The 14,834-nt window shown below is 38.1% G+C and overlaps 1 protein-coding gene across 2 annotated transcripts in view; it reads left to right on the top strand.

Moving 5' to 3' along the window:
- Positions 1-14,834, top strand: part of LOC149146516 (uncharacterized) — a 317,259-nt gene that overhangs the window by 154,648 nt on the left and 147,777 nt on the right. For both annotated transcript variants that reach the window (XM_089447797.1, XM_089447798.1), the window contains exons 9-10: positions 13,953-14,018; positions 14,136-14,213. In XM_089447797.1, coding sequence (XP_089303923.1) covers positions 13,953-14,018; positions 14,136-14,213 — 144 coding nt within the window. The remainder of the gene's footprint in view (positions 1-13,952; positions 14,019-14,135; positions 14,214-14,834) is intronic.

Genomic DNA, 14,834 nt, shown 5'->3' with positions numbered 1-14,834 from the left:
TGCCTCAATTGCTGCCACATATTCTGCCTCTATTGTGGAATCTGCTGGAACTGATTGTTTGCGTGATCTCCAAGAGACAACTCTTGATCCAAGACTCATAGCATAACCAGAAGTAGATACCCCAGTTTCTTTGTCTCCATCGAAGTCTGAATCAGAGTATCCAATCAGGTTGAAGTCGCCCACCTGTGTATACTTGAGTCCAAAGTCTTGAGTGCCCTTCAAGTACTTTAGAACTCTTTTTGTAGCAGACCAATGTCCCTCACAAGGCTTTTGTATAAACCTGGAGAAGATTCCAACAACAAATGAAATGTCTGGTCTGGTAGTAGTCAGGTAGTTGAGACTTCTTACAATTTGTCTATACTTTGTTGCATCTTCAAATTCTTTTCCTTCAATGGATGTGAGCTTTAGGTTTTGTTCCATTGGAGTAGTTAGAGGATTGCATTCAACCATGCCAAACCTGTTCAATAGATCTCCAATATACTTCTTTTGAAAAAGGAACATAGACTTTGGATGTTGAGTTACTTCAATACCATGATAGTAATGAACATAGCCCAAATCAGTCATTTCAATATCTTTCCTCAATTACTTCTTTATGGATACAATGTAGTTCTCATTGTTCCTTGTCATTGAAAGATCATCTACATATACCACAAGATATACAATTGTTTTGCCAACTTTCTTGACAAACAAAGTTGCATCATCAGGATTATAATGTTTGAAATTGAGTTTCAGAAGATGCTAAGTTAATTTTTCATACCAGGCTCACGGTGCTTGCTTGAGGCCATACAAGGATTTCACAAGTTTGCATACTTTATGTTCATGTCCTTTTACAGCAAATCCTTCAGGCTGGGACATCAAAACATTCTCTTTTAGATCTCGATTCAAGAAAGTAGTTTTTACATCCATTTGATGGACTTTCCAACCATTCTGAGTTGCTAGGGCAAAGAGTGTCCGGATGGTAGTCCATTTTGCTGTGGAGGCAAAAGTCTCCTCATAATCGACCGTTTCCTTCTGTGCAAAACCTTTTGCCACAAGCCTAGCTTTGTGCTTGTCAAGTGAGCCATCAACTCTATACTTGTTCTTGTAGACCCACGTGCAACCAATTGGTTTGGTTTCCCAATGGAGGATCAACCAGCTTCCAAGTGCCATTCTTTATCAGGGCATCATACTCTTTTTGCATCGCTTCTTTCCATTCATCATGAGAAGCGACTTCTTTGAAGGAAGTTGGTTCAAAATCTGTAGACAAATTCAATTCACAATCATAAGAAACATCCATATCAACTGGTGAATCAGAGTCATCTACATCACTTCCATTTTGCCGGGTTGAATTTCTTGTTCCTGTCTTTCCAACCTCATCAGGATGAACACTTTCAAGTGTCTTTGTTAGCCACTTTGGGGGACCTTTTTGAGATGGTTCAAGCTGCTCAGTTGATTGAGTTGGGACTGAATCAAGATTGAGTCTCCCAATTCTGTCAATCACATCACTCAAATTATCATCAGTGGTTGGAGTTTCATGTGGGGGAGAGAGTGCTTCAGAAGAAGATTCCACAGATTGATCCAGTATAGGAATCCCCCCTTCAAGATGTGGAATCTGATTATCAAATTCTTGAAATGATTTTGCATTTGCAAATCTATCCAAGCGATCAAGTTGCCGCTCAACAACATTGTCAGCTTTGGAAGATTCAAGAAAGATTACATCTCTAGATACAACAAACTTTTTATTAACATCATCATAGAGATTGTATGCTTTGGAGGTGTTTGAATACCCCAAGAAGATACACTTACGACTCATTGCACCAAGTTTGTTTCTATGTACCTTTGGTATCAAGGCATAACAAGTGGAACCAAAGACCCTGAGATGCTTTATCGAAGGAATGTTCCCATACCACATTTCATAAGGAGTCTTGTTTCTAATAGCATTAGATGGACATCTATTCTTTACATATACAGCACATAGAACTGCTTCAACCCAAAACATCAATTTTACATTCTTGAAAAACATCATGGAGCGCACCATATTTAAGATTGTCCTATTCATTCTTTCAGCGACTCCGTTCTATTGGAGATTATAAGCACAGTTGTTTGATGTTTGATCCCATGTTGGCGAAGATAGTTTTCAAATTCATTTGAAGTGTATTCTTTTCCATTATCAGTGTGAATGGAGCCAATATGAGATTTTGCATCATTTTCAATCCATGTATGAAAGTTCTTGAATGTTTGAAAAACATCAGATTTGTTCTTCAATAAATAAACCGAACACATTTTGGTGTAGTCATCAATAAATGTCATGATATATTTATTTCCATTTGCAGAAGGAACAAGCATTGGACCACATAAATCTGAATGAATGAGTTCAAGTTTTCTATGTGCTCTGCAATGTGAATCATGAAAAGATTGTTTGCTATGCTTTCCTAGAATGAAAGCATCACATTGCTTAAGTTTCCTAGGAATTGTAGGCAAACCGGTAACACCATTTTTCTTCAACAAGCAAAGGCTGTCATAGTTCAAGTGTCCAAATCTAGCATGCCATAATGGACTAGATGGAAATGTACCTTCATCATAATGAGAATTGTATGAGAAATTCTATGCAGGAGCAGAGGTACCTTGCAGCTTGAGAAGCCTTTCTTATTCTATCCCTATCATGACAAGTGAGTGATTTGATGCTTTTCGCACCTCGGCCTTGCCATCAAACATATGAATGGAGTGTCCTAGCTGGTGGATGTGGACCAAGGATAACAAGTTTCTCGTCAGCTGTGGGAGATATAAAACATCATGTAGAATAAAGTTTGGAAGACCAGGCAATTTGAGGCTGATTGTGCCAAGCCCTGATGGCTTGAGTTTTGATTTGTTTGCAAAGCATACTGCTCCATCAACATTGTCAGCAAATTCTTCAAAAAAATCTCGTCTAAAAGTCATGTGGCAAGTTGCCCCTGAATCAAGCAACCAATCATTTTTCCACGAAGCAAGTGAAGCATTAAGCAAGTCTTCATTTACTCCAATATTACAATGTACCACAACATAGTGAGCGGATTTAGGTGCTTTACCTTTCTCTTTGTCATTATTTCTACCTTTGGGTTGATTTCCTTCCAGCTCAATTTTGTCCCAAGGCAACTTGCATGTGGATGCATCATGTGATCCATCTCTATTGCAACGTATGCAATGCAAATCTGACTTTTCTCCTTGAGAGTGTCTGCCCCCTCGGCCTCTGAAATTTCTTCTTCCTCTTCCTCTTCGACCACCTCTTCCTCTGGAAGAATCTTGAGCAAGATTCTTCTGCCTATGTGCAAGACACACAACCTCTTCAGAAGATTGAGGAGCTGTCTTCTTTCCAAAAGCTTTCTCTCTCTCAGCAAATTTATTCACAAGGGAGTCAAAGGTAATTTCTTTGAGGTTTCCATTTGCTTGCAATTACTCAAGATAATTTGAGTAAGTGGGATAAAGTGCCTTGACAAAACCTATCAGAGGAATGTCCGGTTCAACATTAGTGACTTTGATATCATGCATAATAGATTTTACTTCTGATGCAAGAGGATCATCATTTTGTAATTTAAGGATGAACAATTTAATCATGAGTAGAACAAATTCAAGTGCAGAGTGTGAGTCATTTTCGAAAGCGTTTGAAAATGGCGAAATATGGCGACTCACCTCTTCATTTATTGATGCTGCAATCAAGGCATAAGCCTTGTTGTTCTTATTTTCCCAAATGGAAAATTCATTGTCTGAGGTAGGCTTTTCTGGTTCTTTGTCTCCTCCAACACACACTCCTTTCCACAACGCATTAAAAATGAGAGTGTGTTTGATTTTCCGCAACTATTCTGGATGGTTCTCCTTCATGGTGAGAACCACTCCCACAATAGATATCAATGAATGCATGGTAAAATCTGTGTACTGTGGAAAAAAAATACTTCTGCTACAAAATTTTACTCCTAATGGTAAAAAAAATCTGATTATGATATATGAAAACAGTGGTATTATGTGGGGAAGGTGGTTTATGGGGGAGGGAGTTTATGGAGTAGGGAGAATATGGGGAAGGGGTTTATGGGGAGGGTGTATATGGAACGAGATGCATTCAACGCAATATCATATGGTAATACCACTGTAGAGATACGACCAAGCGGGAGGACGGTTGGTTGACCAATGTATGGTGGATTGTATTTGGAGCGGAGTGGTATGTTATGACAACATCAAATGTAATACAATGTTATGATATGACAACATCCAACGTTTAATGTAATAAAACCGGGAGCAGATTCAACGTTATATATAAAAATTCGGTGGTATTGCAAACAGTATAATTCGACGGACCGAGCGGTGTATGGTGGTATGAGTGCTAGGCTACGGAAACCACTGTGCAAGGGGCTGTATGAGCCAACTGTGCATGAGTTAACGCAAAGCGCTATTACCATTACCACAGTTTATATATAAAAAAGCAATCTTCAAAAATATTTAACACAACATACCGTCGCCTTTCCCATGCCACTCCAATGGAATACGTCGTGCTCTATCAAACAAAGCCAGGTCATTTCGTTGCAATACCATTTTGCTGCGCCACCCTCCACTGTGGTATGGAGACCTGCTAGAGGCCGAGCACTGTGCGTGGAGTTGGACGATGGAGGACACCCTCCGAGACTACTTCAAGCACTACAGCGAGGTCGTGGATAGTGTTATAATGCAGGATCGAAAAACTGGACATAAACTGTGAGGAGAGACCAAGGTTGAACCACGAGGTTGAATGCAGTCAAAGGAGTGGAGTGTTGGACTGTGTAACATGGAGGTGTGTCCGAGCGCTGCCACAGTGTGTAGGAGGAAGGAGCGATAATAGTTCGAAAGGCCGAGACTCGGACAACCTTGATGCAGCTTGCTGCAGGCGGAGTAACAGTAACTGCAAGACGGTGCTAGCCTGGGTAGGTAGGGGAGCAGCGTTGAGAATGCAATAGGGATGGAGAGTATTGCAATGTTCAACTGAAATAATTGCAGCATACCATGTCAGGAAAACAGAGTGGAATAATACTAATGCAGGATAAAGAATATGACAGACTGCAAAAATGGCAGAAGGGAGTTACAAGAGCAGGAGGAAACTAAAAAAGGGTTGGCTCTGATACCATGTCAGGCCAGGAGGTAACTCCTCAAATGAAATCTGTTTATTCATTTAGATTGCTCATAGTTATATACATGAGGGAGTGACTCTTGGGTTTCATCTCTTTGATGACTCTTGATGGTGTCAACATCATCATACATCAAGTCAAAAAGGAAACATCTACTAGTTGGGGATATACAAGATCCTAAAAAATTCTCTGATGGAATCCTCATCGTAGGGTTCACCAATCTAGAGAGGAAGCAAGTCTTTCAACAAGAACTCCAACTTATGGAATCCATGAGATAATGATGTGATGACATGAAGTAGATCAAGGGATTGAAGATCTCTTCAATCAAGGAAGCTCTTGGAAGAAGCCTAGATGACCTAAAGGTAAAATGAGGTATGTATGCAATTTTATAATGTCGTGTTGTATGGTTGCAGGGAATATAGATCCTCACTTCTATACTAAGAAGCATGATCAAGAGAAAGGGATCTCCTTCTCTGAAAAGAGGCAGAAAGGTACAAGTCATACTAGATGAAATCAACATAATATGTCCTCATATGAAGTACGAGGCAACTGACTACAATTAAGAAACTCTGATTGAAAGATCCTGGGAATGGGTAGCTGACTACAATTAAGAAACTCTAATTAAAAGATCCCGGGAATGGGTGGTTGATTACAATTAAGAAACTCTGATTGAAAGATCATGGGAATGGAATGTGTGAGGAAGGAAGAGATCAATATGAAACCATGATGAAGGCAATCAACATCCAAAAGACCAAGAAGATTTGATTAGAAAATCTCCTGGAAAGATATGAAGACTCTGATGAAAAATTTGAAATAGATGAAGACCTTTGGTAATAGATATCTTTGGGAGATATGTCAACATGTATGTAGGATGCTGATACTTATAGGAAGATGTCATGATGAAGAGCCATCTCGAAAGATACAATTTGATTTAATGTTTTGATTTCTTGAATAATATTTAGATGAATTCATGCGGGGCTACTAACACAAAAGTTGCAAGTACAAGTACAACTAGCATTCATGTGGTGGATGGAAAATCCTAAAAGGTGCATGGAGAGAAAAGAAGTAGCCATATGAAGAAAGTTCCAGATGTATGCCAAGAAGGCCACTTTCCATGAAGAAAGGAATGACATGACGAAATAAGAAGGAAAGTGATTGATGGCTGTTGCCCTGCAAGAAAGAAGCTCAACTAAATTTCATGACATCAAGGAGAGAAGTTGATCAAGCAGCTGTAGAACCCACGAAGAAGAAGCTGTTGATGTATAGAAGAGTCCCTAGCTAAGAGGGAGCTCTGACAGGTCCTTGTTCAAGAGGGAGTTTGAATAAGATCACCCCTGATTACAAAGGAGTGACAATTGTGTTTTCCATGTCATGAGTCTTGCACTAGACCAGGACTAGCAACCGTAAGTCTAGATGAAGGCCATGAATGGAAATGTAGACACATGATAGACACAACATTCTTGTCTTCACTTTGGAAGAAAGAACGGGAGGATTGGGTAATCATCTGGCATCCGATACTCTTTGCGGATGTGTAGGGCATCCAAGACAAGAGTAGGCAAGAGGATCGATATTCTTTGAGGGCTGGGAACCCAAGATAAGAATAGTCCTAGAAGGCCATACTCAGTGAACACCCAGGTGGGTATGTACCTTGAGAGACAATGATGGTGGTGTCTATAAATCATTGGTCTCGCCAACATTATAGCTCATGGTCTCATAGAGAGATGGAGTTGTTAGTCAAGGCCTTGCACTATGACAATGCTGATTGATATGATGCTATACAGATGGGATTACCAATCCAATTTTTCTTATGAGAAATTCTTCAGATTGAGAATATCCAAGTACCATTGTAAATACCTCCCTAGTTAAGAGGGAGTGTTGAAGAAAAGGGTAACTAGGTTCGGTATTTGTCAATGTAATTTTGATCTGTACTTGTCAAGAAAAATAATTATTATTTTGATAAAGTATATGAATGAGTTTCTTGCTCATTCTACAGAAGACAAGCACCATCCTTTAAAGAAGAAGCCTGGAAACAAAGAAATGAAAAGAGATCATGTCGGCCTGCAAATATATATATATATATATATATATATATTAATGACTAGATGACATGTCGGTTCACCTAAACAAGTCGACTCAAACTAGAGACAACCACTATATATACCCAGTTGGGGTATCTGCAAAAGACAAGAAGAAATCTCAGCGAAGGTTCTGAAACTCTTGGATAGGTGCAGGTAGAATCTCGGATGGTACAAAACAGTATCTTGGATGGTACAATACTGAATCTCGGATGGTACAGGACAACATCTCGGATAGGTGAAGGATGGTAAGGTGCAGTCTCGGTGATAGCTGCAATGAAGCCCTCGCATATCTCTTTGCCATCTCAGAGTCACAGGGTTACAATGATGGTTTCAGCCTTCATAAAGATCTTGATGAAGTATAGACACAGTCATCACTATTATCATGACATCAATCATGATCCTAATGCAAATGAAGTTCTTAGTTATAATTCTAGTGAAGATAAGACACAAAATTTGGTGCATTAGTGAAGACATGTTATGTAAGAGTGCAACCATGATTTCGGTGAAGGTGGAGCTATGATAGGACAAGTCATGATCTCAGTGAATCCAGGAGCAGACCTCATAAAGATCTCAATGGTATGGTGAAGACCTTGGTGAGAGTACATCAATAAAGTTGCCGCAAAAAAGATCTCAATAGTGCAACAATAATGATGATATCGGCAGTGACAAGGAAGAAGAATTGTGTCTTGATCTTGGAGTGGCTGAGAGGGTCAAGTGTCATGGTCTTGGTGTTCGTCAATTGAATCTCCATAAGAAGAATTTCATGCGGGTTTTCCTCTCCAAGAGGGAGAGGTTTTGGCCTTGGCGGAATGCCAAACATCTTATGTTCTTGTCTCTTTGTTTTGGTAGCAGTTTGATGAAGCAAACACACACACTAATAATAAGAAGAAGATCAAGCTAAGATAAATTGCAAAACCACTTCACAAATTGTTATCAAGTCTAGAAGAATCACATTAAATCCTCTTTCCCTAGGTTCTTCAACAGGGAAGTGGGACCACCCAACCAAAATCGAGAGTTCCCATGTAGCGCCAACCCTAAAGCTAATGGCCAGTAAAGCAAATCCCACGGGACTAAGTTACAAGGGTAACCATGAAATTGGGCAATGGAGACAACAATACAAACCTAACCCACTTTTTTCGACGAATCCCCCCACCAATTCATGCCCAAAAGTGCCCATGACAGGTGAGGAAAAATACTCAATTATACCAATTAAAAGGCATACTTTTGGAGTCGGGAGGCCCACCTTCAAACATACAATCATAACATAGGGGCGAGGGACTTGTTGACCCTACCACCTACACCTACCTACAAGTGAGTGAGAAAAGCCTTGAACCCCACAAGGTGTGGTTGGTGGCAGAGAACTAAGAGAAGGGGCTGTCACACTAAATCCCCTCTCTCTCCATTTAAGCTATCTCCTAAGTTAGCTATGGGGGGTGGTCCCTAATATGGAAAACTAAGATAAAAGAAATGTGAGATTCTAGGAGAGATGTTAAGGTGAAAGTGGATTAATTTTAAGAATTATGAGCAAAATATGATATGAGCAATAAAATCATTAACATATTAAAACCACAAAACTAATGCCTTAAGATAAATTGCTCAACAGGAATGAAAGATATATTTGCTCAAAACAAAAGTAGAACGCTTCAAAAAATGAAAGCAAAGCAATCTTGAAATGGAGACAAAGATGTTAGCACGATAATAGATGCAAGATATAAAATGCTTTTAAAATATAATCAATGCCTAAATCAAAGCATATAGAGATATCTTGCAAAAGGAAAATCAATTAGTCTTCTATTTGCAAAAGGAATGAAACAATGCTTGCCAACATAAAATATTTAATAATGACAAGTAAAATGGACAATTGCAAGTGAAATCATAAGATGTATTAGCATGAGATGCACCTATACTAGATTGAATGCAATTAGTCTTGGTTATTTTTAATCTAAAATGTCGAATCTAAATGAAAATTCCTCCTCTTGAGCTCTTAAGAAAGGGTAAAAATTGGGGTGACTGTAGGAAAGAGGGGGTGAGGGCATGAAGGTGTCATTAACGATACCCGCCCCCTGAGTCTTACGAGCCAGCGTGTGCCTTCGTTCCTACAAGGGGACGAGCCACCTTCATAACTGCAGGGTCACACGCTTTTACCTTACTTCGCACCAGATGGAAGAACTTTTCAGGAAAGTTTTTTTCTCTATACTCTCTATCAACCAAGCTTATGCTTGGAGGTTAATTTTAGTAAGGCTTGGGGCCTGGCTTGGAAGCCTTCTTATACTAAAATGCGTAGATGAAATATATGAGTGAGGGCTATTGCTTCTAAGAAAGTAAAGATAATACCAATATCTTTCAATGGAAAGGAAAGTGAAACAATTAGCTCAATGTAGCTCCACAAGTTCCAAATATGTTGCTTTGCAAGTAAATGAGATCAATGCCAAATTGCTTCAATGGAGTGACACAAGAAAGACCCAACAATAATGATAATGCCACATAATATAAACTAACAATGATAAAGCAATGTGCTCAAGGGACTTGTGAAACCAAAGTAGATGGATAAATTAAACTAGTTTAAGCTTGCCCAATAAATATAAAATATGTGCTTGCATCAAAAGAAAAATTGCATGTGTTGTAGTAGATTGCAAATACAAGTATTCAAGAAATGAAAATGGCAAACATAAACTAATCTCAAATGTATGCTAAAATGAGAATGGATGTGAGTGTTATGTTAATAAAATAATCATGCACGAATGAACTTAGCAATGAGATTAACAAAGAAAATTGGATTAACTAAACTAAGAGATTAGTCCATCCACAAGCAATGATCCTCCCTCTAAACTAGGAGAAAGGATACCATGGGAAAAATCCCAAGCTCCCTCACAAGAATAAATAATCTTTTTATTAGAGATTGGTTACAAAGAGAGAAAATAAAAGCCTTTTGAGAAGACTTCCCAAGGAAACCAAAGGAGTCTTTTACAACATGGCACTTCCAAGGGCTAGATCTCTTCAAGTAACAACTACAAGAGAGTCTTTGACAAAATCTGAAAATACAAGAAACAAATTTGCAGCAATCAAATCAACCACAAAGAGAGTTGTATTCAGCGCTAAGGAGAGAGGCTAAGCCTCCTCTAGCCCACAACCTAGTGAGAGAAGGATGCTGCCCTCAAAGTAGAACTCGACCTTTCGAGAAATGATGCCTCAAATACTCACAACCTCCTTGAATTTTCGTCTCAAATATGCTCAAAATGGGCTGTAAAATAGATCCAAAATGAGTGGAAAGATGACATGAAAGAGTCAAAATGATAATCTACAATTAGTGTACAAGAACTAGATCAAGACATGCAAGTAGAACTCCATACTTGTCTAGTTAAAACCATGCTCTAGGTAGCAAATAAAATCCTTGAAAGCACAAGATATTGATCAAGAAAAATATTGAATTTAAATTTATGTGATCTTAGTAGGCTAGAGGAAAGGAAACTCCCTCTTTCAAAATCGTTTGATGAGATCCTTGAGGCAAACTGATTGGGTCCTTCTATTCTTGATCTTGGGAGTTAGTTCGTCTATTGGAGAGTTACCCCACGCCCAAGTAAATCCTTCAACCAAATCTAAAGATCTCTACACACTTGGAAAAAGATGTCAGCAATCATAAAAGGATTAGATTATACAATGGATGAGAAGACTAGAGATTTCACCAAAAATCTTCTAGTGTTCCTCTTCCTAGAGTATTTCTCTAACCTGAAAACCATACAAGATAGCTTGCATATGTTAATCCAAACAGGTGGCAAAATGATAACTACCATAATCCAATGTACATGTAGAATGTAAAGCACAACAATTGAAATAACATCACCTCAAGCAATGGAAGGAGAACACCAACACAATAGTACCCCAAAGTCTCTTTATTATATGAAAATGCATACAAAATCCAGTAGAGTCCCCATAAGCCCAATAGCTCGTTCTAACGATACAATATGAGAGCCAAAGGCTTATTTAAATAGAACTATGGGAGCCAATCCCAATGAAAAATGAAATGACAAGTGTGGCAATGGAACCAATCCCAAGGTAGAAGTGATTAAGCAAGTGGCATGAAGTGACAATCCCAAAGAGAAATTCGAATTTGTTGAATGGAGCTCCAATGCCAAATGTAAAAATCGAATTTTGGCAAGTAGACATCATTTTCTTCTTCCCTTATGTGCGAAATTCGAATTTTATGATGAAATGACAAGTGTATATGGGTGGTAACCCACGTGGGGACAATTTATCCACAAAAATCTCCACCAAATATTCTCCCAAATCCTCCCAAATGTGCATTAGTTTTACAAATTCAAATTTCCAAGTAAACAACTTTCTCATTTAATGCCAGAAAGTCGATTTTATTTGAGAACGTCTTTTCCTTAATTGTAGGAGTTCACATCACCTTAGGACTTCACTTTAACTCCCCCATGATTTTCCACTTCATTTCCACAACATTTAGCATGTGGGGATATTTATTTTTCTCCATTTATTTAATTTATGACTTAATTAATTGCTAGATTTCCCACTAAACTTATGAAAAGTGGGTTTTGAGGGTTAAAAACACATTTTTAACCTCTCAAAGTGTGTTATAGTAGAAAGTTGAGGGTGAGAGGTGCAAATTTCATTACTCATGCCCCATATAACTTCTCTAGACATCACTTATTACATTACAAATACAATTTTATTAGCAATTTCCGTAGTGCGGAAAATCTAAAAAATTAAAAAAATGACTATGTAGACCTAACCAAATTCCACGAAATTTTTTGTGTTCTAGTATGGTAATATACATCGGCTTTAAACACTAAGATGTGTTAGGGGCTCAACCTTCAAACCGTCACCTCAGCTTTGGAGTAAAAAGTGAGTGAAAAAACCCAGAAAATTATCCGCCTCTGAAAAATAAGGGTTAATTAATCAGATTAAAAAAACACTCCAAGGTTTACTCGTTCGCTGATCGAGTCCCAACATCCTAGGCCTGTTACAGACTCAAAAACTCATCATTACTAGTATCACTTATTACAATTCCCCGCAGGGTGTGGAATCTGAGTACAAGAAAGATGATGAGAAGATAGACGAAGTTAAAAAACTTTGTTGACTGATGATATCTGATGGTACAAGTGTCCTCTGGATCATCCTTGGGCGTGGAGTCTTCATATAATCATCAGGTGCCACTCTAGTGGTCAACAGGACCACATGGCTGGCTCAAGCAGCGGAGAAAATGGCACATCGAGCTATCTGGGGGCTGCAAGGGGCTGCTGGCTGAGGACCATCTAGGATAAATTTTTTCTCCCATATACACTACCCACAAGTGGTGGGTAACAGTTCCTTTTGGACTTTATTATTGATTTTGCTTGTCTTCTTACATTCTTTTTCACTTTTGCTTTTTGAACCTTCTCTTCATCTGCGTTCCTTTGTTTCCTTTTCTCCATTCCTTTCTTATCCATTTGACTTGCTTCCTTATTTAAAATCTCAAATCTATTGGCTGTTACTTTCTCTTTGCTTTTTATGTCTTTGGACATTCCTTGCTTTAGAGGAAAGACTTGGTTCCTTATTTAAAATCTTAAATCTATCGGATGTTACTTTCTCTTTGCTTTTTATGTCATTGGAGATTCCTTGCTTTTGATTTTCCTCTAGTCTCTAAATTCTCCATTTCTTTATCTTTGTTTCTGAATTCTGTGAGGTTTTTGAGACAATGGAAATGCTTTAGGAAACACTCTTATTAAATTTTCATATTCATGACAAAATTTGCATTTAAATAGGATGCCCTTCGTAGTCTATAAACAATTCACATTCATAATCTAATACTTGTGAAATTATTTTTCTAGGTTGAAAGTTATGAATGTCCTTTCATAAGTTGCTTTCGTTCTTCCCTTGTCTGATCGACCGGTCTTACATGGTGTATAAAAATTTCAAATTGTGTCAAAGACCTTATTACACCAGAGTTGCAGTGTTACAGACTACGGCTTGATTGATGTTGGAGTTGTAGGTGATTCTCTGATGGAATTGATCTTGTACTATTTCATAAATAATCTGGCTATATCACAAAAGGGCACCTCCCCTTAAATACCATTTCTGCATTCTATCCTTTATATTGCTTGAAGTAACAATAAAATGCCCCTTCATTTAGATCCCAATTATGAAGTGCCTAGGTCGTCGTTACTCAAACCAATGGCCAAGCAACTGATGTAATAAGTGTGTGGTTAGTATGGTAGCTTGGCTCATCTGTCACCATCTTTGGCTTGATCAGGATTCTGGTGTTCTTTGTTTGGTTTTGGTCCTTGGAGGCATCCATTGAGTAGTTTCTTTGGTGGTGCAACCTCCCTTGGCTTCTTTTGTTGAGTCCATCACCAGCTGTTCCATTCTAGCAAAATTTGAATCAGTGATTTTATTTTTGCAACTCAACAAGATGGGGCTTCTTGCTGTCAATAACGCCTCTGTACTTGTATGTACTTGGGCTTCCAAATTGTACGATCATATAGAGTTTCTCAGTTTTTGATATGCTACTCACATTTTTGTAACCTATGACTATTACAGATACATTTGAGTCTAAATTTTCAATAGAATGCCTATACCAAATCTATATTGTATACAAATGTCAAGTTGCTTAGTTAGCTGGAATGTTCTATTTGGGTGATAGTGAGTACTTGTATTTTAAATTCAGTGATGACAGCGGAAAATGTTGCAATCTCATAATATTGATAAAATATCTACCATTTAGTTTTTCTCATAATGTTCTTACTGTGGTTGGCATTTTCTATGCAACCAGAAGGAGGGACGTCAACGTGGAACATGGAATGGAAAGAAGGCTGATGGGGACTTTTACAAGATGATAGTAAGCAGGATGAGGAATTACCATTGCGGTGATATAGCTATGTGAAAATTCAAATTGGCACTTATGTTGGTGAATGTTGATTTTCGTTCTGTTTGATTTGCCTTTACTATTTCACAGGTAGATGCTTATGAGGCAAAGAAACAAGAACTGATGGCTGAAAATGCTGATTTACGGGCTTTATTACGATCAATGCAGGTAATTTTTGTGTAGTGTGGTTATTTTATTTCTATTTTAAAGTTTACAGCAGGAAAATTTTAAGGAAGCAAATATCTTGCAGAGTCAGAAATATACAAATTGTAAAAAATATTCTAGGTTTTTATTAGCACACTATTGAACAGCACACACACTTGTGAAAAAAGTGACTTAGAAGTTTATTATGTACAACTGGGATATTGTTATAGAATTTATGATTATTGCATTTAATTAACAAGAAGTTGCTGGACAAATAACTATTTGTCTACCATTGGAGGACAAGCCTTTAAAATTTATAGGCTAGTAGATATAATCACCAAATCCCCATGGTTATCATACATTAATATTAAATAGAAAGATACTTTTATAAATGTCCAATGAATGAACATAAAAGTAGCTCAATGGGGGACTCAAATATACAATCTAGTACCAGTACATAGTGGGTTGCAAAAGTGACTCCTCCAGTACATAGTGGGTTACAAAAGCGAATCCTATCACAAATCTACTCGGGAGTGAGGGTGCATCTCAAGGCATATCAGAGCTTGGACAAGAATAAGGGGAGGAGGAAGAGGATGGTATCTCGGCAAAATCGTCCTTCATGGAGAAGGAGCTAATAATTATGTG

Source organism: Pinus tabuliformis, chromosome X (genome assembly GCF_031772625.1).
Source record: "Pinus tabuliformis cultivar Carrire ecotype Pingquan chromosome X, CPIR1, whole genome shotgun sequence".
Classification (NCBI taxonomy): domain Eukaryota; kingdom Viridiplantae; phylum Streptophyta; class Pinopsida; order Pinales; family Pinaceae; genus Pinus; species Pinus tabuliformis.
The sequence above is the reverse complement of the archived record's forward strand: the minus strand, read 5'-3'. Positions and strand labels throughout refer to the sequence as shown.